The 26,248-nt window shown below is 50.5% G+C and overlaps 7 protein-coding genes across 7 annotated transcripts; 2 read left to right on the top strand and 5 right to left on the bottom strand.

Moving 5' to 3' along the window:
- Positions 1–260: 260 nt before the first annotated feature.
- Positions 261–1,039, top strand: P170DRAFT_123805 (uncharacterized protein). The gene has a single exon (XM_024842376.1). The coding sequence runs from the start codon at positions 436–438 to the stop codon at positions 865–867; it is 432 nt and encodes a 143-aa protein (XP_024708429.1). The 5' UTR covers positions 261–435; the 3' UTR covers positions 868–1,039.
- Positions 1,040–1,857: 818 nt separating this feature from the next.
- On the bottom strand, positions 1,858–2,584 carry P170DRAFT_123736 (uncharacterized protein). Its single transcript, XM_024842374.1, has one exon. The coding sequence runs from the start codon at positions 2,420–2,422 to the stop codon at positions 2,021–2,023; it is 402 nt and encodes a 133-aa protein (XP_024708428.1). The 5' UTR covers positions 2,423–2,584; the 3' UTR covers positions 1,858–2,020.
- Positions 2,585–2,746: 162 nt separating this feature from the next.
- pkhB (putative sensor histidine kinase/response regulator) lies at positions 2,747–8,646 on the bottom strand (the record flags this gene model as incomplete). The annotated part of the gene is made up of 3 exons (XM_024853001.1): positions 2,747–3,037; positions 3,098–3,211; positions 3,283–8,646. The coding sequence occupies 3 exons, from the start codon at positions 8,644–8,646 to the stop codon at positions 2,747–2,749; spliced, it is 5,769 nt and encodes a 1,922-aa protein (XP_024708427.1).
- Positions 8,647–9,191: 545 nt separating this feature from the next.
- On the bottom strand, positions 9,192–9,895 carry P170DRAFT_123759 (uncharacterized protein). Its single transcript, XM_024842375.1, has one exon. The coding sequence runs from the start codon at positions 9,679–9,681 to the stop codon at positions 9,241–9,243; it is 441 nt and encodes a 146-aa protein (XP_024708426.1). The 5' UTR covers positions 9,682–9,895; the 3' UTR covers positions 9,192–9,240.
- A 3,435-nt stretch (positions 9,896–13,330) lies between these two features.
- Positions 13,331–20,553, top strand: P170DRAFT_351057 (putative sensor histidine kinase/response regulator; the record flags this gene model as incomplete). Its single annotated transcript, XM_024843837.1, has 5 exons — positions 13,331–17,430; positions 17,494–17,971; positions 18,024–18,090; positions 18,151–18,480; positions 18,548–20,553. The coding sequence occupies 5 exons, from the start codon at positions 13,331–13,333 to the stop codon at positions 20,551–20,553; spliced, it is 6,981 nt and encodes a 2,326-aa protein (XP_024708425.1).
- An 866-nt stretch (positions 20,554–21,419) lies between these two features.
- On the bottom strand, positions 21,420–22,565 carry P170DRAFT_350230 (allantoicase; the record flags this gene model as incomplete). Its single annotated transcript, XM_024843787.1, has 1 exon — positions 21,420–22,565. One exon carries the CDS (start codon positions 22,563–22,565, stop codon positions 21,420–21,422), a length of 1,146 nt encoding a protein of 381 aa, XP_024708424.1.
- Positions 22,566–23,786: 1,221 nt separating this feature from the next.
- P170DRAFT_423898 (uncharacterized protein) lies at positions 23,787–24,101 on the bottom strand (the record flags this gene model as incomplete). Its single annotated transcript, XM_024847534.1, has 1 exon — positions 23,787–24,101. One exon carries the CDS (start codon positions 24,099–24,101, stop codon positions 23,787–23,789), a length of 315 nt encoding a protein of 104 aa, XP_024708423.1.
- Positions 24,102–26,248: the final 2,147 nt, after the last annotated feature.

Raw genomic sequence — 26,248 nt, 5'->3', positions numbered from 1 at the left:
GGATCCTACGGGTTGGTTGACTCGGGATTTCCTTGCTTTGAGCAAATGCACTGCTGATAGGCTTATGCAAAATGCTGCTCGACATTCATCCATGCAGTATCGACCTGGTCCAACATGTTACCTGACAGCTTGATACAGCCTAGCCCATTATTATTAGGGTCTCTTTCGCTGGACCAGAACCACCGAAAGGTGGTTTCTCCGCAGCCATGGACAACTGTGCCCAACACGGGGGTCCGTGTTTAGGGCTTGTCGTTGGAAGGGACAAGATGTACTCCATACATACAATGACAACAGACGACACAGCATGCCTGAAATTCCATTCGTGTGTCGTCACCCTTGCTTCACCTCGTTTCTTCCCTTTTTTTAATTTTTTTATTTTTCTCCCCAAAAAAAAATCCCTTCTTCTCCAGTTCCCTTGCTTTCCAATGATCACCCATGGCCACCCCCCCAAAGACCACGAATGCAGAGTGGATGCAACCAATGTGGGGTTGGGTGGAATTCGCCTATCGGCCTTTTCGTTGCGTTTGCTCACTCGCCCTTTTCCTCACCGCCACTAAGAGCCAGACCCGGTACGCTACGTACTTGCTTGCGGCTTTGCAACCCATTGGGCGTCAGACAGGCCCCGGTCTTGTTCCTTTCTCCTCTTTGGCTTTTCTAGAACATAGTGGGTTGATGGCACGGGTGAGATCGAGATGGCTGGAACGGCTGCCAGCATCCATGCTCCTGCCTGACTTGTTGGAATTCCTCATCCAGGCGACCATTATGACACCATCGACTCATTCAGTTGGACGAAAAAGTTCCAGAAGGGAGCAGGCGGAAGAAATGATAGGCATGGCATCCCCGCAGTCAGATCTTCTTCGGCGATGAGGAAATGCCACCGTTGGGCTTCAACGGTCTGATCCAATGCAGTTATCGAGCCTGGTATCTTCCATTCCACTTTCCCCTGCCCGATACTATTTCATTTACACCACAGGCCTTATCCAGGCGCTACATATCATCAAAGACTCGATGCAACGGTAGTAGTAGACATGCTAACCCTTAGCCGACCCAACTAACCTTGTCACTTCACGTTCTACCGGGGAACGAAGAAACAGAGAGAAAATAGAAGACAACAAGAGAAAAAAAAAAAACTCCCCGATCTTTTTTTCAATTCTCTGAGTTCCTGTGACTTGAATTCAGCCAAGATCGTGACTAAAAATCGAAGCAAAAGATGAAAGAAGAAGTACGAAAACAAACCATCATACAAAGACAGCAGATCGCAAGGACTGTGAAACCAGCAAACAACCCATTACATCATCCACGAACACCATCCTCTACTCAACAAATAGAGAATTCAGAAAAGTACTACTACCTACCCTCGATCTCTGTGACGATGGGTACACGACCATGCCATCCCTTTTCACTCCTTCCACCACCTGAGAGTCCAAGTCTCACGACCGACACGAAGAACCACCTACCACAGCATATTCTCCCTCGAGGGATAAGAAAAAAAAAAACAATTGCATTGTCACTCGTCATCTGGACACGACACAAAGTTACACAGAACGAAGCGAGCATATCGTATTCCCCTCTGCCATTGGAGGCCATGCGGAAATTACTCTAAGCGATTATGAAATAAGAATAACTTGAGGGTTTCCTTTTTCCCTCCCTGCGTCTTTTGGGTCTCCTACAGTCTCTCATATATCACGGGATGGCTGAATGTGGAAGGTCCAGACGCATGACTCCAGAATAAGGGCGGATGGGTTGTTTTTTTTTCTTCCCCCCTCCCCTGTCTCATCGTAAGAACCTATAGTTGGATAGTTAGATAGGATAGATCGAGTAGGTATGTAGATAGATAAGTAAGGTAACTTTCATTGCAATGCAATGCATGCATGCTCGTCATATCATCATATCATATCATGGTTCGGACTGAACCTGTCTCGTCAACAGAACAAAGAGCCCGGTCCGGTCATCAAGCCAGAGAGAATAGCGAGAAGAGAAGAGAAAAAAAAGCAGCATGAATCAATCCGATACCGGTATATCAATAATTATCTACTAGAGAAAAGAAAATGCGAAAAGAAAAAGAGGAATATAAAAATATAGAAAGTGAAGACAGAAAAAAAAAAGGAAGAAAAGAAATAAACATCGAGGGTATGAAAAAACGCTCTGTTATCTGCAAATACAATTCCAGAAGTTTAATATCATGCTCGTAAGCTGGTATCGGAAAAGCCACATAATGTGAACGAAGAAGAAAAAGGATGAAGGAGAAGAAAAAAGGGGCTTGACAAAAAGTCCGAGGATGTTGGAGAGAAGGGGAGAAAAAAAAAAAAGACGATGAAGAGTTGCTCAAGAAATCCGAGAACTGACGCCACGCACAAAGGTCGATAGTCCAAAGAATAACAAAAGCCTGAAATTCCGACCCCGTAATGCTGAAAGGTATCATTCCGAATTGAATGCCGCATGCAGATGAATGGTGGAAGATAAGAAACGAAACAAACGCGAAAAAGGAAACAAGCAGAAATCAAAAATCGTCCCTAGGCGCCTTTCCGTCCGGTGGCTCTAACCAGCCAAAACCCCAGCCCAAATGTGAGAAAGAAACAAGTCAACCGAACCAATATCAGGTACATCATGACACAAACAGCGAGGTCACGAGAATGCGTACATCGCAATGGAAAGGGGCTTCACATCAAAAAGCCAACATGAAAAATAAAATCGAGGAAGCACTCCTAGAGAAGGGCACCCATTCGCAAAGACAGACGATTTGCGCTTACTCTTCGCGATGGTCATTCTCATGATCCTCCTTAAGGCGGTCTCGAAGGAGAAGCAACGGCCGGTTGGGGTCAAGGAGTCCCATCATCATTTTACCCAATTCATTGTGTTTGATGGGTTTTGTAACGTAGTCGTTGAAGCCAGCACGAGCGGCATCTTCGATCTGATCGGTCATCGCATTCGCTGACAATGCCATTATTGGTATTTGAGGATAATGATTCTTCAGTTCCCAGGCACGAATGTCGCGACAAGTGTCGTAACCATTTTTAATGGGCATTTGGATATCACACTGTTCACAAATGCGTAAGCTACTGTGCCGCCAGTCGCAGTAGGCAGAGAAAACACTTACTATGATGAGAGAGTAGTAACCTGGCTCCTTGGAAAATACCATTTCCGTGCACTCTTGGCCGTTACCTGCGGTCTCGGCCATGACTTTGATCTTATCGAGATACTTGAGCATAACCTGGCAGGTTCCATATCCGTTAGCATCTGTAGTCGAGCAAATGGGGTTAGAAGAAAAAAAGAAATACGAACCATGCGGTTGGTCTCGTCATCTTCAACCAGTAGGACCCGGTAACCTTTGTTCCCGATAACTTCTTTCACCATCTTGGACATGGTTTTGAAGTTGTTGTTAATTTCTCGTGCCATGTCCTGATTCCTGTCCTTGCTAAGATCGCGTTGGTTGTCCGGGTCAAATATGGCAGAGAACGCAGAAGGTTTGACCGGCTTGGGTACGGTATACACACGCCGGCCACCGGAAGACAATTCTTTGATCCTCGAGTTGATCTGTCGTTTCTGGTACAAGTCGGAGATGAGGACAAGAGCCGGGGCAGAAGCAGGGTCGCATTCCGAAACATAATTCATCACATCCAAAACGTCGTCCACATTGGGTAGATTGAGGACCAAGTGGGTAAGTTTAGAGCCAGTGTCATTGTTGAAGAAGTCTCGCCAATCTTCAATATCAGGCGTGGAGGTGATTGAGAATGGAACTTCATGCGGTACAACTTGCTCAATATGCTGTTTGATAGCCTTGCGCGTGTTGTCCATGGGGCAAAGAATGAGTATTGAGTAGGGGTTTTGAGATTGTGAAGCCTCGGGTTTCCCTTGCGGGGGCGCCGGCGTGCTGGAGACGGGGGAGCCTTGAGGTGGCGGGGTTGATGATTGAACCAGTGGATGTAGGGTATCACTGCTTGCCGAGGTCAACGGATTGACTTGTCCTTGCGCTGGAGCATCGGCATAGCTGGCGCCAAGCTTGGTTGTATCAACCTTGGCCAATGGGTCCACGGCGGCGTACAGATCGGGGGTGGGGAGAGCGGAAGAGATCGACGAACGCTCAGACGCATTGGAGGTAAAGCGCGCCGAAGGGTCGGAACTGCTCGGGGCTTGGGAGAGGGGCGATTCGAGAGCGGCAGAAAAGTCGTTGGAGTCAATCTTAGAGTCAATAGAGTCCTTTGACGAGAAGAGCATTTTCTGGAGGGAACTGGGTTTTTGCGCCCCAAGAATTTCGGACGTGTTAGAGGTTTGTCGAACGAGGCGAGGTTCATCGGGGGTTGGCGGCGGAGGCGCATCAACTTTGACGTGGAAAGAGAACTTCGCGCCTTGTCCCTCCTTGCTCGTGGGCGTCAATCTGCCCCCGTGCATCTCAACAAGCTGTTTGGATAAGAACAATCCAAGCCCGCTTCCTGCGTGCTGCTGAGAGCCATTCTGCCCCAGCTGGCTAAACCGCTGCATCAGACGCTCGGCGTCTCTAGCGCTGAAGCCTTTGCCTGTATCGACGACGTCGAAATTCAACAGTAACTCCGTCTTCTTTGACAAGGCCGAGGGGCCATGGTAGACGGAGCAACAGATGTGAATCTCTCCTTGCGCAGTGAACTTGACTGCGTTGCCAACGAGGTTTATAAGAACTTGACGGATTCGGAACCTGTCTCCGATAACCATTGGAGGTACATCGACATCCATCAGATAGTTGATCTCAAGGCCCTTATCAATGGCCCGAGAAGCGACGGTGTCGATGACATCTTCGATCACTGACCGAACATGGAACCACGAGTTGACCAATGACATCTTTCCAGCTTCAACTCGAGACACGTCAAGAATGTTATCGACCAGTTCACGTAAATTAGTCGAGCTGTTTTGGATAGTATCAAGCATGCGTCTCTGATCCGTGTCGAGCTGCGTGTCGAGGATGAAGGGAATGGTGCCAAGTATGCCATTCAGCGGGGTTCGAATCTCGTGAGACATGTTGCTGAAGAATTTGGTCTTCGACTCCATCTGGTTGTTGAGTTGTTGCATTGCCTTGTTGAGTTCTCGTTCAAGGTTCTTGCGATCGTTGATGTCGGTGCAAGTGCCATACCAAGAAGCCTCTCCACTGCCGAAACTGCTGGTCTCAACTCGGACCAGTCGAACGAGATGCCACCTGAAATCGCCTCCCTTGGAGCGAAGACGGATTTCGGTCGAGTAGAAGACCCGTCCATTCTCGTCCTTTTGCAGAGAAGCAACCCCACGTCTCACAAGTTCATCCAATGCCGGAGTGACTCCTCGAGTAAGGCATTTTTCCTGGACGGCTGCTTTCGCCGCCTCGGAGAGTTGACTGGCTTCCGGGGGAACCTTTCCGCCTTGAGCCTCGGCGAGGTAGAGTGAGAGCAATCCGCATTTCTCCAGATCATCGGGATGGACGTGTTTCGCAAACCCGAAATTGAGCGCCTCCTCCAGCTTTTGGCCCGTGTACAGATGCCATTGCTCGTTCACGAATATCAGTCCACGATACTCCGTTGCTTCGAAAACGACCTGCGGGATCGAATTGGAAAAGGCCCGGTATTTGGCGTCAATTGCGAACTTCTCTCTCTCCTGCGTAGCTTTCAATTCGGCGATATGTTGCTCGTGGATGTCGAGGAACGAGCCGATCCAATACAGCACCTCGCCCGTCGCGGATAACAAGGGGTTTGCGCGGAAGATAAACCAACGGTAGGCGGACTCGTCATTAAAGCGTCGAACACGGACGCGTTCAGTGAACTGCGAGCCCGTTCGCAGAGCATTGGCCCATTCCTGAGATACGTGCTCGCGTTCACTGCTGTGAATATTCTGCCATGGGTCCCGTAACTTCTGTTCCTGCGGCTGGCTCCGTCGGTAGGCATCGAACTTGGAATTCGTCCAGATAACTTCCCCGCTCTGGGGTTTGGCTAGAAAAAGGTGAAGAGGAACGGAGTTCAGCATGAGTTGCGCTACAGTGTCGGTGAATGGACGAGGCAGCTCGCGCGGCAGTTGGGCATAGAACGAGTTACCCGAGGGATGGCGAGAGTTCGTTTGCGTTGGAGACAAAACCGACGGGCCTTTGAAGTCCTGGGATGGAGACACCAAGACTATGCCTGGATCTTGGGCATTCGCATCCTCATCTGCGAGTTTTCCCATGAACTTTCCAGGCGAAGTGGGAGTTGATGTGGCGCTCTGCTTCGCTTTTGACAGTCGGTTGCGATGTTGAGTAATGGCCTCGCGGAAATTCCTTGGTTGCTTGACGTTGAAGTAACTGTCGACGGCGTCGCTGTTTGCTTTAGCAGCGACGCCTGGTGATTCGGTGGGCATGTTGGCAAGGCTGTGCAGATCAAAATTAGGGGTTCCAAGCCTGGACAGGGCAGGACTGAATTTGGTCGAATTTGATCTTTCATCGGGACTCGAAAGGCTCGCGTGGGCTGAGAGAGTACCATCATCTGCAATTGTATAATTGACATGGCCACTCAGGCCAGCAACCAGTTCTAGCTCGCTGCTCTCGTCGGAAAAGGTACCACCGAGACCAAGCAGATGCCCGTATCGTGGAATCTCCAGACGCGAAGCAAATTGCCGTTCAAGCTGGCTGTAGTGTTGTGCCAGACAGAATGAAGTGGTTAGGTGAGGCATCAGATAAGCCAGTGATTGCCGCAGATTCGCGTGATATGGCATTATGGGCGAAAGAATTGAGATAACCGCGACAGGGAACCTCAAAGTGGACGGGGAGGCCTGCTTAGAGCGTCCCGCATGCAAAAGTGGGATGTGAACCACAGATTTAGCCAAGTCAACGCCAATGGCTTCTAATGGCTTAAGATTTGCATAGTCATGAGGCGGCGGGTGCTTTGCGAAAGCACCCTCGTCGACAGCGTGACTAACAAAAAAGGGATTCTGGTCGGCATGCGCACGAGGTGCCGGGGATGGAGCAGGCGACTGAGACCAGGGCGAAGGAGGCACTTGTTCATATTCGTCGTAGAACTCCATTAATGAGGGTATTGCCGCCTGGAGGCCGATCCTAGGTGGGTTGGACAGGGATCTAACGCGATCGGATTCGGACTGTTGGGAGACGTTTGGAGGTTCGGTGGGAGTAACCTGGATCGTATCTTCCGGCGTCTGAACCTTCTCCGCTTGAGACTGCGAAGCTGACCCGGTCACACCCTGCGAATATTCCCGGGTGAGAACAACAGGCCCCGTACGCCCAAATAGCTTCACCACACCCGTCCTCTTGACGAGCGGATCCGCTTCAACTTCCAATGGCCTCGGGTTTGGGAAAACAGCAGGTCGGTTATTGTCTTCCAAGGTATTAGAAGCTCCCACAGACTGTGAGAAATTGGTCGCGCGGTCTTCGTGTACAGTGGGTATTGTATCCGCAGGGTTTTGCGCGCGCTTGTGCTCAGCTTTTGCTTTCTGACCAAATGGTGCGTCTGGATCAGGACCGGTAGACTGTTTCCTCTCCTTACCAAAACCTCCGAAAGAATGCCGTGATAGGAGCGGAGGTCGTGCGGCCGAGATTGAGGCCGGTTTATTTGCATTGGTCCCTGCAGTAGATCCCCCCTTCGTGTCTGCGTTCTCGCCGTCCTTGGGGCCAGTGCCCTTCGTTTGAGTCGTGTCACCATGCAACGCTTGTCCGTCATCGGGCTCAGCCCTTAGGTTCCCACCAAAAACCGCCTTCTGGCCCCACGGAACGTTTTCGAGATCAGTCGCGTCTCCAGGAACAGCGAGTGAAGCCCTTTCCGCCCCATAGTGCGTTTGCAATATATCCACAACATTTGACCACCATGCATCCAGCCCAGGATCCGCATTTAGCCGTAAGGTTAGATCGTACAGGTTAGGTGTAGGATAAGCCAAGTCTTCAACCACTTGTTTGTGCTGCGGCGGAAGGAAAAAACTATTTGACGTGGGCGTTTTAACGGACTGGTGTTCAGCCATACTTTGCGGTGTCATGTTAATCTTGAGTTTCTCAGCGGGGAGCGTCAAGGTGAAAGGGCTGTGGCCGAACGAGGACTCTTGCGACGGTTTCATGGTTGGCTGAGACTGCATCGTCGGGAAGGGGTACGTCGAAGGGTGTCCCGAGGGGTTTGCGGAGGGAGAATCCATGGCCTTTATCGTGCCGGTCGAACCAGCAGAGTCTGGATGCGAGACGGAGGATATCGCCCCTGTCGATGACGGTGCACCTTTGGAGAGCGATACATTAGAGATACGCCTCTTTCGCGACGACGACTCGTGGTGGCTCGGAGAAACGGAATCGACTTGTGACAGAGGCTCTCGAGTGGCGGATAGATTCTGGCTCTGGGATTTCTGCATTTGTTGATACACAAGCAGCTCTTCCATCTGCCTCCGGAGTTCCTTCAGAGTTTGAGAGCTTCGCCCCTGGTCCTCTTGGGACCCTTTTCCCGAATCCGTATGCTGAATTGTGGACGCTGACGAGTGGTAGGGGTTCGCGGTCTGTTCATGCAGAATAGGAGAGTTGCGAGAGTTAGCCTTCCGTGTGCTATCCGCCAGGTTCGTGTTTTCATCCGCGGAGTATCCATCATGCTTAGACTGGGAGGAGTCATGGTGAGAATGAGGAGCGCCGACAGACGAAGGGGCCTCGGCCGGCGATGGAAGCGGAGGTGTCCTCATGCCGTGAACTTCCCCCATCCTGTACTTCCTCCACCGCCGGTCAAAATTCAATTCTCCTGTGCGAATCCAACTCCACAGGAGCCAAATGAGGCACTCATCTCTCGGACAAACAGGTCCGCACTCAAATGGCTGGCAGGACGTTCACACGAATCCCAAGGTGAGGTGGAGGAAGGGAAATGCAGAGGGGAATGAATTTCGCGAGAGAGAAAGAACCCAACAAAAAAATAATGATAATAAAGGGTTTATAGAACACAGAAAAAGAAGGGAAAAGGGGCAGTCCTAATGAGCACGGGACCCCAAAAGAAAATAATAAAGAGAGGGGAAAAAAGAAAAAGAAAAAAAAAAAAAAAAAAAAAAAAAAAAGGGAAAAAAGGCGACAGAAAAAAGAAAGGGTATCCTCGTATAGACTCGGTTTGGAGGATGAAAAATTTCCAGGAAATTAATGGGGTAAAAAAAGACCCAAGAATTAAAGGGGGGTTTTTTTGGGAGAGAGATAAGAGGGAGCGAGAATGACTGGTACAGAGGGGGAAAGTGTAAAAAAAAAAACGGAGTCGCCAGGAAGGGTGACTAAAAGCGGTGTATGGCAGACGGGGAGGTGAGGAACTTAGGAAGTCAGAGGAAGAGGGAGAGTGCAGGACTGACTGACTGAAGGCGAGGAAGGTTCGACTGATCTGACCTTTCCGAGAATGAAGAAACACTGGAGCAGGTTCTGTTGACCCAGCAGATCGACGATTTGTGCTGAAGCGTGTGGAATTGGTCCGTCTCCGGGGGGGTCCAACCTATGACGTAGCCGCGCCCTGGGGGGTTCTGGCTAATCCGTGGCGCCTGCGAATGCCGTCCTCGTCCACGGCGTGAAGGGGCCGACGGGGGAGGATGCGAGCAGGAAGGAGTGGGCGGCGGGTTTCTATGTGGGAAGAGGCGAAATATCAACCATGTATGACTGCCAACAAATCGTCCGGGGGCGCAACTGAGAGAGTGTGCGAGAGAGGTGAGAAGGAACGGATGGTCAAAATTGAAGAGGCCGGAAGGGAAGTAGAATAGTCCGCCAGGCATAGTGGGTAATAATCATAACAATAATAACCAAGAGGGGGAGAGCAGTTCCAGAGAACCCAACGCATGATCCCTTCCACCAGTCTGAATCCCCTCGGCGCCGACCCATTTCTCGTCCGGCTTCGACGCAGCACCGTCGATTTCACCCCCAGATGTCCTGATCATCTAAATCCCTAACCCCATCCCGGGTCTTTCTGTTGTCGTCGTGCCGTCGAGCAGTTCTCCGACTACGTACGTCATAGAGCCCATGCAGTATGGTACTGGTAACAAATCAACATGCCTAATGCATGGCGCTAACGTGATGGTATTTTTCAACTCGCTGCTGAGTAGACCGCGAGGGGATACAGAAGACACCCGGAAAAGGAGCGTGAACAGTCAGTATTAAAACGCAGGACGATAATTTTTCGATGGTTTGACAGCTGGATAATCGATGGGGCAAGAAAAACCATCACGAACATGCCCCCTTTCATGGCGTCCCTTAGTCGTCACTCCGCCAAGACTGGCAAATAGAGAAACATGCGGAGTATTTTCTAGTCTCCAGCCCGACACCCGTCATCGTTCAAGAGAGGGGACCGGAAAGGAAAGCGAAAGCAACAGGAAATCAAATAAACTAAAATAAACCAGACAATAAAAATAACAATCAAAAAGGGAGTACACCTCTCCGGTCGTCTCCTGGAACATCCAGCCAGGAAAAGATATTTTAAGCTATGATGGCTGCTGCAGTGTGCTGAACACCCGCCGTTGATGTGGTCAGCTCTGCCGTATATTAACTAATATAATATTGCATGGGTTTCCACCCGAAGGCAAAAGGAAATGAATTGGTCCCACATGGTATCAGCAGACCCGAACGGAAGTAACACAAGGAATGCGATGTTTTTCCATCATCGGGTCTGCCCGTAGAACCCCAAGAAATGCAAAAATTCAATGGCCACCTGTAAGCAGCTTTTACCCAAAGACTGCATTTGCACACACACATCCAGCGCAATTTTTACTTAAGAGTTCTGTGCGGTGTTAAATTTCAATGCTTCGTACAGCGTAGATACTATACTACTTTACCTCGGGCTGTTCCTCGGACAATGGGCATGGTTTCTCGCTACCAGACGGCCAACTACTGCTTCTTGAACACAAATAGTGGCCGATTCCCGGCGACTAGAATTATTATTGATTCCTACTATCTCCCTTGGGAAAAGAGTGCACCCTGGAAACCCAAACAAGGTTGACTTTCCGCCAATCATCACTAGTAGTTCTGCTGCCTCGTCCAGAAAGGGAAAATATGGGGTACAGCCCGACGAACAAGAACCATTTGGACTCCCGAGATACAGAGACTAGGGATGCATTCGCAACGGCTGACAACACCTCGCCTATCTATCTGCCAATCTGAGAACCCACCTCATTCCAGTTGAGCCTCTACTGGGAATTTTATTCTTAGAGTGCGGTTTTGGGGTGGCCCCCGCAAGAATCCCACCGTTTATTAGCTGATTAGTGGTTCCTAGCTTACCCTTCCATTTAGTTATCCGTAGGTAGATGAAAGTACCCGTACGGAGTGTTCCGACGCGATGATTGCCCCCTTTTCCTTTCTTAATTTCTCGCAAAAAAGTTACATCACTGAACAAATCCATAAAATAAAATATGAATAAGAACTCCGCCCCACAAATATTAAGGGCATGTTGTCATCTGCAAATGCGTTTTATTTAGTCTACAGTCGGAGGGCGAACCCAACCATAAGAACAGCGTGTTCCGAAGCATAGCGCATACGTGAGAATCAAATTGGAGTCACGTATCAAGCTTAAAACTTTCAAAAACTACATTTCAAATGCGATATTCTCAAATCAATTAAAATGGGTCTTTTATCTTTTTCACCATGCCTTCGTGAAGGCCCATGGAGCAAAATAGAACATTGGGCACTCCTTGACCGCTTTACTATATAGATTACCACACTACCACGACGTGGAAACAACATTACACTTCCTAGAGGAATCGTGCTGTTGTTCAATGGATATTGGTATAGTTGCGATGGTCCATAACGTTCAAAATCATCACAAATTGGTAAATTCATGGCGCGGTCATGAAGGCCGTACACTTATGTGAGATGAAAACACCCATGTTCAATATTCGAAGAGGTCTATATATATCACTATCAGGTGGTAGCATTGGAAATCCAAGCCCAATCGCAAAAAGCGGCGATGGTTTTGTACAAAACTTCTATAATACCAATTGGCGCCTGAAATATTTCCCCTCATGTCTTCATGTCCCAACTACGATATTCATATTGTATTTCTATCGAATCATTATCTGAGACAGAACACAAGCTTCATTCTGATTATGCCGTATCAAGAACAAATAGGGCTATGACACCAATTATACCAAGTGGTGGAGACTTGAAGGCCCAAATGGTCGCAGTATCGGGAGTCCGGACTATATACCGTGAAGGAATCTGGAAGTTGATTTATCGAGTATTTTTTTTCTATTATTGGATCAGACGGCACTTCTCCGGAGTTTGCCGGCTTTACAGCATAGCCATGCGGGATCTATTGATAAAGGAGAGGATTGAAATCTCGAATCCCTGACTTTTAAGAAACTAAAATGCCATAAGGCATGAAGTCCCCCATATCTTTGGACCCCTTCGATAGTACTCCGTGGCATCTATCGGTTCCCACATTTATTTTTAAATTAACCCCTGCTACGTAATTGCCTCCAGGACTGTTCCACCGGCGACAGCAAATATATCCACAGCTTCGTTTATATATGATTGCCTTTCTGTATTAAGTCCCGTTGCAGTGGTTACGTTGGTTACTCCGGAGTAGCTCGGCAATAGACTGGGCATGGATTCGTGCCTGATCATATTCGGACGGAGTAGATGGCTGTATAGACCGGTTTAGCGCATTGAAAAAACCTTGCCATGCGCACGGAAGGAAAAAGGAGAGGTTGGTGTTGAATTTCCTTCTGCCCCTTTCAGTCCAGGGATCAGCCGGGATGTACTCCGTATCGACCAAGACTGGGCGTGTAGGGAGTAGTAATCAGGCATTGTTTGCTCTCGGAGTTACTCTCAATTAAACTACCACAAACACCTAGTGCGGCTATAGTGGGGCTCCAATAGTTCGATGGAACAGAAAGAATGGCATTATTTTCCGTAGAAAACAACGGGTGAACGACGATTAATTAAAAAATTAATGAAATTAAGGAACGGTGGTTGCTAGGTGCCGCGCTCGCCAGCACGTGACACAGCGCATGACTAAGAGCGTGCTTATTCAGGAACGACACCTCAGGCCATGGCCCGCCAAAGCCTTGTCGGCCCCGAAGATCAGGTGCCTCCGTTTGCAACCTCAAGTTGATCGATGGAAATGACAGCAGTTGCCCCGTGACAAGTCAGGCACATTCACGCACGCCGTCTTGCTGATTCCAGCACATCGTGGGCGACTTCCACGTTTCCTTGTATCGCTCGACCTCTCTCGACCTGCACGAACGAACCGCCTTCTACCCCCCCTCCACTTTCGTTCGCGACCCAGCCCGTTTTCGACCCTATGATATTGTTCTCCCGTTGCCCGTATCGCAACTGACAACACCCTCGGCCGGATATCTCAGAACTGTTTACATATGGCTGTGAACTGATAGGGGAGGAACAAATATCTGGGATATTCCAAACGCGGCTGAAATGGAGGATAGCAATATTCTTGGTGAGGATCTGCCGCTCCCACCGGCACGCCTTTTTGAACGGCTGGCGCATTTGCCAGGATACACCTGGGACCAGTCAATCGAACCGTTTCATTCAACCTATAACCACTGGCATGTCTACGGACTTCGACACTCGGTCGAATCTGATGTTTCGACCCCCGCCGCAACCTCGTCCGGACCGTCTAGTTTAGCGCGCAACTCCCCGCGGACCGAATCTCGCCCACCTTTCCGTCACCATTGGAGGAGTAGCCTGAGCGAATCCAGCAGTGAGCTATCGCTGTCTCGAGGAGATCATGAGCCCATTTGGGTACCGGTAATAGCCCGGGTCTCGTCCCACGTGGTGAGACTCGAGCGGGAGTTCCATATGCTACGATCGATCATGCAGACCTCCGACCCCGACTGCAATCATACTATTCGACCGATTGATCTGATAAGACTATCACGAGACCCCGGGGATGCGGGCCCTCTTCTGGTGGCCATCTTTGAGTCTCCAGGCCCGAACATGCTCCGGGAGCTGGTGGCCTTTGGGCCTGCCTGGTTCGCAGCCGGCCGCAAGATGGACAGTACCGATTCGACCCCCGGAGAGCAGGTTTCTCTCTCGATATTTCTGGATTTTGCAATTGGTGCCTGCGACTGCCTAGAGCTATTGCACTATGGGCTCAAAACTGTCCACGGCGAAATTCGCGGTGACGCATTCCACTTCAACCGTGAAGTAGGCTCCGTGAAGCTGACAAACACGGGAAACGGGGCGAGATCCTTCGATAACATCTTGAGTGAGGGATGGTCGTCGCTTTCTCGAGAGCTCGGGGTCAAGAACAAACTGCAGTTCATTGCACCGGAGCAGACCGGGAGAATGCCCACGGAGCCGGATAGTCGAACCGATATCTACGCACTTGGTGTTCTGTTCTGGACGATGCTAGTTGGGAAGCCGGCTTTTACTGGGAGTGACCCGGTTGAAGTTGTGCAGAATGTTTTGGGCAAGAAATTACCCCCGGTTTCGACGAAGCGTATGGATGTACCGGATGCAGTCTCCGCCGTGATTCAGAAGATGACCCAAAAGGCGGTTAATGAGCGCTATCATACCATCTCTTCCGTGAAGCGTGACTTGGCGCAGATCTCCGAATTACTTGGCGATGGCGACAGCGAAGCCTTGAAGGACTTTCAAATCGCCCAACGTGATGTGTCATCCTTCTTTACCCTTCCCTCTCGTATGTTTGGACGCCGAGAAGAGTATGATAGAATCATCAGCGTGGTTGAGAAAGTTCACCGGCGCCAGCAGTCGGCGTATGCAAAGGCCATTGCGCAAACGTCCAGCGGAGTTGGCTCTAGTTCGTCAATGTCGGATAGTCGAGTTGATAGCTTTGAGGTGGCTTCGGCCTCAAGCGACTCCGGCTCTTTCAACTTAAAACCCAACTCCAATGGCGCTGCCTACAACCTCGGACGTGTGTCTACCCATGAGTCTCTCCATAGTACCGAGTCATCACTCTCGACCCCAAGACCAGGGATCACTTCAAACAAGGCAAAGAGTCCGGTGGAATCACGTGCATCCTGGGAGAATACAGACCGAGACAGTTATCCGTCGACCGGCACACACACCCATACACAGACGGATTCCCATGGACCAGGCAATAGGCACAAACCTGCGCAAAGGTCTCGGCGCGCGGGTAAATGCGAGGTCATCACTCTTAGTGGCGTTGCCGGGATAGGGAAAACGGATCTTCTGAACCGGGTTCAGTCGGCAATCCGCAAGCTTGGATATATCGGGATTGCGCGGCTGGACCGTGCCAGGAGGGTACCGTTTGAGCCTTTCGCGAAAATACTTGCCAGCCTCCTACGCCAAATCTTCTCCGAACGTGATGTCACCACGGACTACCACAATAACGTCCGCATGGCATTGCTACCTATGTGGCCTACCTTACATCGTGTCTTGGAACTTCCTGAGCAATTGATGTCGTCAGGGGGGAATGATAAGCAAATATCACCTAAACTTTCTGCTGCGCAGCATATCTTCAAGGAAGTTTCCACCAAAGGAGAACCATCTAAGCGTATTGCACTTCCTATTCTTGACGGAGGACAGAATTCAGTGGACTTTTTCTTGTCCAACGCAGCATTGAAGAACATGCGACTCATGGAAACTTTTCTTGAGATCCTCAAAACGTTGTCCCAGTATAGGTTGATCTGTGTATGTGTCGACGATTTGCACTACGCCGACGACGAGACTCTCGAGCTGGTTTTGAACATCATGAAAGCAAAAGTACCTTGTGTGCTTATGCTGGCAAGCCGCAATGCCGACCTCGAGAACAAGGCCATCAAATCTCTCTTCGAGGCAGACACTCCTAGTGTGTCCAAGGTTGTATTGAAGCCACTTGGAGAGGACGAGATCATGCAAATAGTCGCTGCTACGATGCACCAAGATCCCAACCCGATGCTCACGCCTCTTTCAGCGGTCATCCAGGAAAAAAGCGTAGGAAATCCATTCTATGTGCGAATGATGCTGGAGACTTGTTACAGCAAAAACTGCATCTGGTATTCATGGAAAAACTCAAAATGGGAATTTGACCTGGATCGGATTTTCACGGAGTTTGTGGCTCCTCGGTATGGCGAAGGCCTTGGGCTTGGGTTTATCACGAGACGTCTCCAGGAATCCCCGGAAGCAGCCCGATCCATACTGGTCTGGGGCGCTTTGCTGGGTAGTCCGTTTGCCTTTTCTCTCGTGCAAAAACTCCTCACTAGCGAGTTCTTGTATTCTAGCGAGGACGACGAAGCTGTGGACCTCACCTGTCCGCAGAATGTGAATCTGATCCGGCAATCCGAGGCCAACATCGTTGTTGGACTTCAATATCTGGTCCAAGCAAACCTTGTCATTCCAGGGAAGACTGATGACGAGTTCAGGTTTGCGAATGATAGGATTGCACAAGCTGCTGCATCGTTGACGGAAGGCCGCAACGTGGAAAAGATGCATTTCATCATCTCTCAAGCGCTCATGAAATACTACCATGACGGCCGCAGCCGCTATTCCATGGCTCGACACGTTGGTCTCGCCTCTCGCATAATCAAGACTCGCGTGGTACAGAGACTTGACTACCGGAAGATCCTTTGGGATGCCGCCCAGACTGCCTCTCAATCCGGTGCACGGCCAACTTCCCTTTGGTATTTCCGCCACTGTATCGCTCTTCTCCAGGAAAGCCCCTGGGATGACAACAACACCGACGTATACTATGACGAGACTCTACGTCTGCACATCGCGACTGCTGAAATGTCATGGTCTCAAGGTCACAATCCCGAAGCCCTTGACTTACTAGATAAGGTTTTGAAGCATGGAAAAACTGCCGTCTGCAAGTCCCGTGCCTGGATTGTGAAGGCCAAGATCTATGCTCAGATGGGCCAACACCTTCGGTCAATGGACTCCCTGCTCACATGCCTGGATGAGCTTGGTGTACATCTTCGGGAGTTCACGACCTACGAGGAATGCGACGCCGCTTACAGACACCTCAAGAACTACCTTGAAAAGGCAGACCTAGAGGCTATCGTTCGCAAACCGATCAGCAAGGATATAAATATGATCACCATCGGTGCGGTCATGGCCGAGGCGATGGCCGTAACCTATTGGGATGACGCCTTAACTTTCTATAGAATGGCTATCGAGATGATGAATCTCCACCTTTTCAAAGGTGGCTTTGTGCAAATTTCGATAGGCTGCTCTCACCTTGCCATGGTCTCTTTCAGCCGTTTCAGAGACCTGAGCCTTGCTGTCAAGCTCAGTGACTATGCGCTCAATCTTCTTGAGCGTTGCCCCGAGCCGTGGACGCAAAGTCGAGGTTCAATTGTTCACAACCTTTACGTCAGCCATTTGCGAGTTCCATTGTCATCGACGCTTCCTGCGCTTGAGGCATCTGTAGAATCATCTCTCTCAATGGGAGATCCCTACATTACATTGATCAGCCTTTCATCAATGGCAATGACGCGGCTTTTCCTGGGTCATGACATGACCCAACTAGAAAGTTTCTGCAACGAAAATCCCGAGGACATCCCAGAATGGGTGCATGATACCCGTGGCGGTGCTAGTCTTGTCGCAGTCAGGTCAGTTACTTTTACTTTGGCTCACGAAACTCGAAAAAAGTTCTAACCAATCTCGTTTTATAGACAAGTCGCGCGCGCTTTGCAAGGAAAGACTTCCTACCGTGATCCTGAGACCGTAATGTCTGATGACAATCATCGGACGAGCGAGTACATTGCTTTCCTAGACAAAAACACTAGCAACGCCGATCGTCCTCGCGATATCTATTGGGGGTTGGCGATGATCCCCCTGTTTATCTACGGGCACCACACAAAAGCTATAGAGTTGGGAGTCCAAATGATGGATACCATGCCGAGGCTGTGGTCTGCTCGCGTGTCATACGTTGTCTACTTTTATTTGTCGCTCTCTCTCCTCACTTTGCACAACGATTACCCTGCCCGTGGATACCTTGATGGGAACCTGAAGACGGTTTTGAAGTACAAGGCCGAGGTGGATCTTGCGCGGTCTGCTTGCGATGCAAATTATGGAATGTGGTCGTTGATACTAGAAGCTCTCGTCTTCGAAGTTCGCAATGACCACACATCCGCAATTCAAGCGTTTGAGGTAAGTTGTCGGCGATGATCTCCAAGTGAGTGCAAAATCTAACATCTGTCAGGCTGCTATTGACCATTGTCAAATCCATGGATGGCCATTAGAAGAGGCGCTTGCTCTGGAATTGCACGGTATGAACATCACTTGTCTTTCGTCGTCACATGTAGTCTTCGTGCTAAGAGTGAATCTAGGTGAATTCTTAATTCGGCGTGGCGCTAAACGAGCGGCACGTTCTGTGATGCAAGATGCGATCGCTGCATGGGCCGCCATTAGCGCTGTTGGTAAAGCAGCTCAGTTGACTGAGAAACATGAATGGCTCCTCAAAACTGCGACATCTTCACGGACTGCCGATGTTGGATGCCAAACCGTTGACTCACTCCTTGGGATAAATCGCAGCACAGGCCCAGAACACATGGATGTCGCTCAGAATGTGGAGGAGGATGACCGAAAACAACGCTGGATAGAGCAGAATGGGGTGACCACAGGCGAACGTTCCCTTGACATTTCAAGTGTTGGATTGGGTAAGTTCGCGTCTCTCACGTTCACAAGATGAAGGATGTCATTGTTTGAGTTCTAACGTGGCAACAGACATTATTGATTTGTCAAGCATCCTTGAATCCAGTCAAGTGATGTCGTCCGAACTACAGATTGATAAGCTTCTCACGAAAATGATTGAAATGGTCCTTGAATCCTGCAATGGCTCGGATTTTGCTGTGATTGCAACGAATTTCGATGACAACTTCACCGTTGCGGCTGCGGGAGACCTAGAGAAGGGACAGAAAGCTTTCCTTGACGGTCTCTCCTTCTTCGAAATCGAGGACAAAATGGCACAGCAAATCTCTCATTATGTCATGCGGACCAGGGAAGAAGTGCTTGTCCACAATGTCCTCGAGGACGAACGGTTTTCCAATGTCAGCGAGGCCTATCAGGCAAGGTATCCGCTGGGTAAATCCGTGATCGCGTTGCCTATCATGCAGGCAGAGCATCTACTCGGTGTCATTCATATCGAGGGCAAGCCCAACTCGTTCACCCAGCGAAACCTTGTGGTACTTCACTTGCTGTGCAACCAGATTGGCATATCGCTTTCCAACGCACTGCTCTTCCGCGAAGTCCGCAAAGTCAGTGCCACCAACGCATCTATGGTCGAGGCACAGAAGCGAGCTCTTGCGCAGGCCCGCGAGGCCGAGCAAAAGGCAAAGGTGGCGGAGGCGGAAGCTAAACACAATGTCAAGCTGAAGGAAGATGCAGCAAAGGCCAAGTCTATCTTCCTCGCTAACATCTCTCATGATCTCCGCACTCCGATGAACGGCGTTATTGGCTTGTCTGAGCTTCTCAAGGGCACCATTCTGAACAAGGAGCAGGACGAATATGTTGAGTCTATCCGTGTCTGTGCCGATACTTTGCTCACCCTCATCAACGATATCCTGGACTTCTCCAAGCTGGAGGCCGGAAAAATGAAGATTTCCACCGTGCCTCTTAACATCAAGGAAACCATATCCGAGGTCGTTCGTGCGCTTCGGTATACACACCGGGATCGAGGGCTAGACACAATCGAGGATTTGGAGAAGGTGCCGCCAGAGCTTGTGGTACTGGGCGACCCAGTTCGCTTGCATCAGATTTTCATGAATCTCCTCAGCAACAGCTACAAATTCACCCCCAAGGGCTCCGTAACTGTTCGGGCAAGAGTTACCAAAGAAGGCAAAGGCCGCGTCCGTCTCGAATGCACAGTGTCTGATACCGGAATTGGAATTCCCGAAGAGCAGAAGTCCCGACTTTTCAGGCCGTTCTCGCAGGCAGACAGTTCGACAGCGAGATCTTACGGCGGAAGCGGACTCGGTCTCAGCATTTGCAAAGCGATCATCGAAGATGTCCTGGGCGGTGCCATCTGGCTTGATTCCACCCCAGGCGTCGGCACCATGGTTACTTTCCACCTGTCCTTCAACAAGGCCAAAGACCTCGCATCGAAAACCCCATGGCCCAAGTCTCTGCAGCAAGGAGACGCAAATGCGGTCCGTACACCCGTCATTCGCGACCTGACCATGGTTCCTCGCGATCAGATCCGAGTTTGCATTGCCGAGGATAACCCGATCAATCAAAAGATTGCCGTCAAGTTCGTTACCAGTCTTAACCTGCAATGTGAAGCCTACAGCGACGGGCGCCAGGCAGTTGATGCCCTCCGTGCTCGCTCACAGGAAGGGAATCCATTCCATGTCGTTCTGATGGATGTGCAAATGCCCACCCTCGACGGTTACAACGCAACCCGCGAGCTTCGTCAAGACCCCGACCCCAACGTCAACGAAGTGCTCGTCATAGCTATGACTGCCAGTGCCATCGAGGGTGATCGAGAAAAATGCATCAGCGCCGGCATGAACAACTATCTTCCCAAGCCGGTTCGATCCACGGTCCTGAATGAGATGCTCGACCAATACCTGGCACCGGTGCCCCCGTACACGCGGACACGGCTTTCCATACGAGAGAGATCAAGTGTTAGCAATGAGAGCGGCACCCCTGGTAGCTCTGCTTCTTCAGGATCCGAGCCACTTATCGCGTTGACCCCGAATGAGGAAAAGAAAGACGACGCCGGCACCAAATGAAAGTCTTTGTACTTTTCGTGAATTTTCTCAACCCTCTTCTCCCCTTTTGGATATCTGGCAATCCGGCATTTTGGTCAATATCTTTCTGATTTGACATATTTTTTTTCTCTACTTCTTATTTACCCACATTGACGATGATGAAGGATATGATTGACGACTTCTGGTGTTGAGAATGGTATTTGAAGATGAGCTGACACGAAAGCGAGGCACTCATGGAGCCCATTGCTATTAGCTCCGAATTGGAACTCCACACCGTTGTGATCTGTCTGGCCTGGTACCAACAACCACCTTTTGGGTCCCAAGTTCCGGCCTGCCAATGTACAAGGAAAGAAACCAGGCAAATGGCCGTGGTAAGCTTGGACTGCTTGGATTTTCTCTTCCCGCTCGTCTTCATCTGCTGTCTGTCGCTTTTTTCTTGATCCCCTTGTGTATTTCAGCAAAATTCCCCCAGGGCGTTTGTGATTATTGTGAAGAGACACTAGGAACATTCCTGTGCAGCGCGCGTTGAAGGGGATTTCTTTTCTCTTGGATTTCTTTGTTTTATTTCTTTTGTTCTTTCGTATTTTGATGCAGATGCAGTTGAGTTTGCATTTTCTTGTCCTTGTTGACTGTATATTTTCTGGTTGCAATCGGATAGACAGTGATGGATAGGGTCGTACAAATGCTAATGGATTTTATTGGAAGTGTAGGAGTAGTAGCAACTGATAATCGTATTTTCATTCTAGATACCTGAAGGTCACCAAGGGAAGGTAAAATCACAGACTATGTACGGTGGAAGTATCCAAATTACTGGCACAGGTGTTCCCATTTTTTTCTCCCTTCCAGTCTCCCATATGGCAGGTCATTAAATCGTAGTCATCGAGCCTCTACAGTCGCAAGGCCGGTCGGGCAGCATCTGCCGCCGCGTCTCTCTTTCCAAAAACTCGGAAACGCTTGACTCCGCCGTCCGGCACGAGGGTCAATTTGGCGTGCGTGAACGTCCGGGTGTCTTCGCCTCCGACGGCCAGGTCCGCCGCCTCAAACACATGCTCCGTGTCCGCCTGGCACGGCTTCTCGCCCTTGATCAGCTCCACCCACCCGGCGTGGTCGTGCGCAGGCACCTCTCCCTCGGCGGTGCTCCCGGCAACCAGTCCATGGACGCGGACCGTCCGGGGGAAGTTTCCACGGAAGTCCTTCGTGTCGACCACGATCTTGCTGACAGAGCCAGGCAGGCCCAGCTTCACGATGGCCCAGTCCACATGGCCGGGAGTACGCGAGCGCGCGGTCTCCCACCCATCTCCCATGTCCTTGCCACGGCCGGGGAGCAGCAGGTTCGAGCAGGGGGTGAAATGCTGGTCAGAGGCGCCCAGCGCCAAGCCACCCAGCAGCGCAGACGACAGCTCCTCAACGGGGGCCTGCGAGGCGGCGGCGACAGGCAAGGCCGGCGGGATGGCCTGGCCGTAGAGGCGGAGGCGGCCGAATCCGCCGTCCGGGTACATCAGCAGTCGCACGTGGGTGTAGGGCTTGGGGCTGGCGGGGTCGTAGTCGTTGAGCTTCCACGCGCGCCGCTGCGAAGGACCGCAGGGCTGCGCGGGCAGAATGGTGGACCAACCGGCGAAGTTGGGGTTTGCGATCTCGGCGTCCGACACGCCACTGTCGGCCGGGGCGTAGGTGCCCTGCAGCTCGGCCTTCTCGCCGTAGTTGCCGATGAAAAAGCCCGTGTCTACCTCGACGCCCTGGATCGTGGCTCCCGCCACCCCCAGCTTGATCACGGCCCAGTCGTAGGGCTCGGGGTTGTGGCGACGGGTCTCCCAGCCGTCGTACCAGGCGCCGGTGTGGACGAAGACGCCGGGGCGGTTGATGGGGGGAGTGGGTGTGAGGAGGTTGGAGGCCGCAGCGAAGTATTCATTAGAAGTAGCCAGGACCTTGCTGTTCAAGCCGGACGAGGCCAGGTTGGTGGTGTGGGCGAAGACTTGGTCGATCTCCGCGGCGGGGATGTAAGTGAGCTGATCGGTGTTGGTGGGCAGCGCCATGGTGGATAGAGATGTCAGATGTGGTATTTCAAGGTAGACTTGAGGATAAGGATGGAAGAAAGAGAAAGAGGAGGATGGGATTTAGTTCGTGGGGAGAGATGAGGCAGAGGATGTCAAGAAGAGGAGTTTAAATAGATCGCAAAGTGCATGTCCGGCCGATAGCGATAACGCCCTCCCGTGATTTCCATTACTCGATCGCTTCAGGTGTTCTTCCCTTCTTTTCCCCTTCTCCCTCCCTTTCTCCCTCTCCATCTCTCTCTTCGTCCTCCGATCTCCAACCACTGCTCGCTCGTCATTTTCCATTACCAAATCGCAATCAATTGTACACCTATACACCTCCCCTCTCCCCTCCAATGAGTGTTCTATATTCTTCCCCCCCGACTGCAGCCCCACTGACTCGGAGGTCTCCGACAACCGCAATTTCCCGACCTCAACTCTTGTGTGGGGAGCGAGCGAAGCCTGAGAATAAATGAGGGGGAATGGTGACAATGGAAATCAATTCCATACTCGGACAACTGAAGTTCGGCAAATAAATACTACTCTGCAGTCAAGCTCATGACTCACCGACCGTACCTGGTCTCTCGCACGACCCTTGTCGGTATCCGCTATCCACTCTGGTACCTTGGGTGGGCCAGATGATATAATTCCCAAAGGTATTACATGACAGGGGTGGCAAGTCCACCCAAAGATGTCGCGTGTTCAGAAGTAGGACGTTGGGAGGAGACAAAAGGTCTCAGGGTCGAATTGCGGGCCTTACGTCTACGACTGTGTAGCCGAGTCTCGGTGTACCCATTACTACTGTTGCAGTGTCTTCCAGGCCGGTTGTGTGACCTGCGCAACCTCTCGTTAGGTATTTGGATCGAGGCAACGGCGGTTGGCCTGCATTAATGGACTCCAGCCCATGAGAACTGGACTACGCAGCCTGTGCCCTCACACCTGACCGTCTGACGCAAGGCAAAAAGACAAGGAGGCCCTTAATGAGAAAACGGCAATGAACTCAGTATGCTGTCCTGTTGGGCAATGAGAAGAGGTGTCAAGTTATGAAGACAACTGCATTGCGCCTAAATCTAAACTTACGCCAGTGATGCTAATCACTCAATGACTTTCCGTGACAGTCGTGCCTTTTTTTTTTTTTTTTTTTCGTTTCTTTTTTCTTTTTTCTTTCTTCCGGCGGAGAATCCTTCCATCCTGCCTGCATGCGTATCGTCCTTCGCTCAATCATCATGAGTTTTTCGCTAGCTCCTCCAGGGTTTTGAATCGCCATTCGTATTGCGCCAGCTGGCTCCTCTCGGCCGGCGACAGGCTCTTGCCTTTTTCCGTCATCTCCTTCTCCACCTGCTTGAGCATCTCCCAGCGTTTGATGATACGCGCTTGGTGATCGGATATGGAGCGGAGGTTGTTGTCTGCGGAGGCCTTCCGGGCTTCGATCGTGGAGTGATAGGAGAGTTTGGCATGGAACAGAGCCATGTCGGATTCATCGTATTTGAGGCCCCGAGCTTCGGGCAAAGAGATATGCTGAATGGTTTTGGGGGCCATTGCGAGCTGTGACGCCTTGCCAGTTTTGTAAAAGAAGAGAGAAAGACGAATTGCAAATTGCAAAGTGGAATGACGACTTTCTAAATGCTTGGTTGCGACAATGGGAGGTTCAGCTTGTGGATCGCGCACCCAAAGCCAATGAGAGTATAATTTCAATTGGGGTTTCAATATGCTCTATATAGGTTGTCAAGCCTGAAACCAAAGGAAAGGGTGAAGCAATCTATATACTGTCTTCACCAATCGAGAAGGGAAAAGATGACTCGAGAATGACAGAGAGAGGCAGCATGTATGAATGGCTGTGAGGAGAAGAGAGAAGAGAAAGGAGAAACGACAAGAATGCACGAGAGCAAGCGCGAGAGAAATAAATCGGAGTCGGCTGGCCTGGAGGGACCTGACGGGGGGCTTTCTTTAAAGAAGCTTGACGAAACTCATGTCTCGCAAAGGACCCTCAGTGGCTCTGCTAAGGTGATACCGCCAAATGCCACCGGACGCATCTTATACCAATGGCATGACAAAAATAGAGCAAGGAGACGTGGTCAAAGGATGGCATCCTTTCTTCCCCGTATGAGCTGTTCTGTGTCCAGTCCGTTTGTGCCATTGTCTTGTGATTATTGCCAAAGACCAATCCCCTGGGGAAGGAGGGCTTCGTTTGTCCCCATTGGAAAGATCCTGTGAAACCAATTGGATAACACCGACGCAACCGGCATCGATATGGGGACTGGCAAGGGACTCTTGATAGTCGGTGTGGACTGAATGCCCCCGAAACGGCCCCAGAGCCCTCCTGATATGGCCACCATGACGTTTGGGTCCCATCACTGCAAATGTTTCTCGCATATGTACGCGCTACAAACACACATGGGGGTATACCAAGTGATACTTGAGGACCTGCCACAAACATGGCGGAGGCCATGCGTTCTTCCGTTACACATGAACAAAGAGACCCCCCAAAAAAGGAGGCGAGAGAGCAGAAGAGCGCCATCCAGACGGAAATAGTCAACAATAAATGATTCTGTGCCGTCGTGCCATCTCCATGATTGGTATTTCTTGTCGGTCACTTCATTCCCTCAGCCCAGCGCAGACAAAGAAACCACGCGAAACGTCACTGCGGTTTCATCGCCTCCCTCAGCCCCTGACCAAAAAAAGATTTCTGGGGAAGAACTCGAACGTTCTCCCTTTTTCTTTTTTTTTTTTTCTCTCTCGTTTCATTTTTTTCTGGCAAACATTCTATTCTCACGCCCTGATTCTTTTTTTATCAATCAATCTTTCCTTATAATCGCCCATTCGTGGTTGCCTTCCGACAAAATGTACGTAGCCGCTGGATGCGTCGTTGTGCGACATTGAGGCAAGTGGGAGGTCGGACCTTCTGCGCAGGTTTCCCTCGGACTGACTGACCTGCTCTTATCAGGTGCCAATGGAGATGTCACCTACGGGATTTAACATCGCCAGCGGACCGACCCGTTCGCTATCCAATGATTCCAATGACTCGCAACCTGCCGTTCGCTCTCCTCAAAGGGACCCGAATTCCAAAAGGGCCCATAAACTGAAAGCCCCTGAGGAACAAGGGACCGATTCCAAACGTGGTCCCGAAATAAAGTGGTTACGTTCCATCCTTCTAGCCCCGAATAGCTGCATGGTTCATGCTTCCATCCGATGCGATGCTGATCAGGTGGGCCAACCCACTCTTCGTTGCTCGCTTGGTCAAACGGCCTCCTTGCGTATGCCGGATAAATAGTTCGCCCCTGAGCCATACATACATGTCTCTAAGGCACAAGACCGTTTTTGTATTCCGGCTGAGTTGGCGATTGGGTAGTCCCGCCATACATACGGGCCTGAATTAGGGCTTTTTTTCTTTTCTTTTTCTGCCCTCCCCTATTCCCCGAGCTTGGCGGTTTTCGTCTGTCTACCTTGACCTGTAATCAAATTGGATTGTCTTTTTGGAAAGGGGACATGCACAGAGCCGACTGAGTATTCAAGTCTCAATTGTTTGAATTATCTCCGGGTTGTCACTTTCCCGATTTCAATTTAGGTTTTCTCCGTCGCCTGACTGAGGTTGCTCAGGAGTCTTTCTGTCCGGATTTCTCCTCAGCCTGAGACAGTTGAAACTTCAATTCATTCCGGCTTGCATGGCATCTGGGCTGTTTCTAGGA

This window comes from Aspergillus steynii (assembly GCF_002849105.1).
Source record: "Aspergillus steynii IBT 23096 chromosome Unknown P170scaffold_2, whole genome shotgun sequence".
Taxonomy (NCBI): Eukaryota; Fungi; Ascomycota; class Eurotiomycetes; order Eurotiales; family Aspergillaceae; genus Aspergillus; species Aspergillus steynii.
The sequence above is the reverse complement of the archived record's forward strand: the minus strand, read 5'-3'. Positions and strand labels throughout refer to the sequence as shown.

Excerpts from the sequence above, each read along its gene's own strand:
- P170DRAFT_123805 (XM_024842376.1), top strand. The coding sequence starts at position 436 with ATGGCCACCCCCCCAAAGACCACGAATGCAGAGTGGATGCAACCAATG.
- P170DRAFT_123736 (XM_024842374.1), bottom strand. The coding sequence starts at position 2,422 with ATGATACCTTTCAGCATTACGGGGTCGGAATTTCAGGCTTTTGTTATT.
- P170DRAFT_123759 (XM_024842375.1), bottom strand. The coding sequence starts at position 9,681 with ATGCCTGGCGGACTATTCTACTTCCCTTCCGGCCTCTTCAATTTTGAC.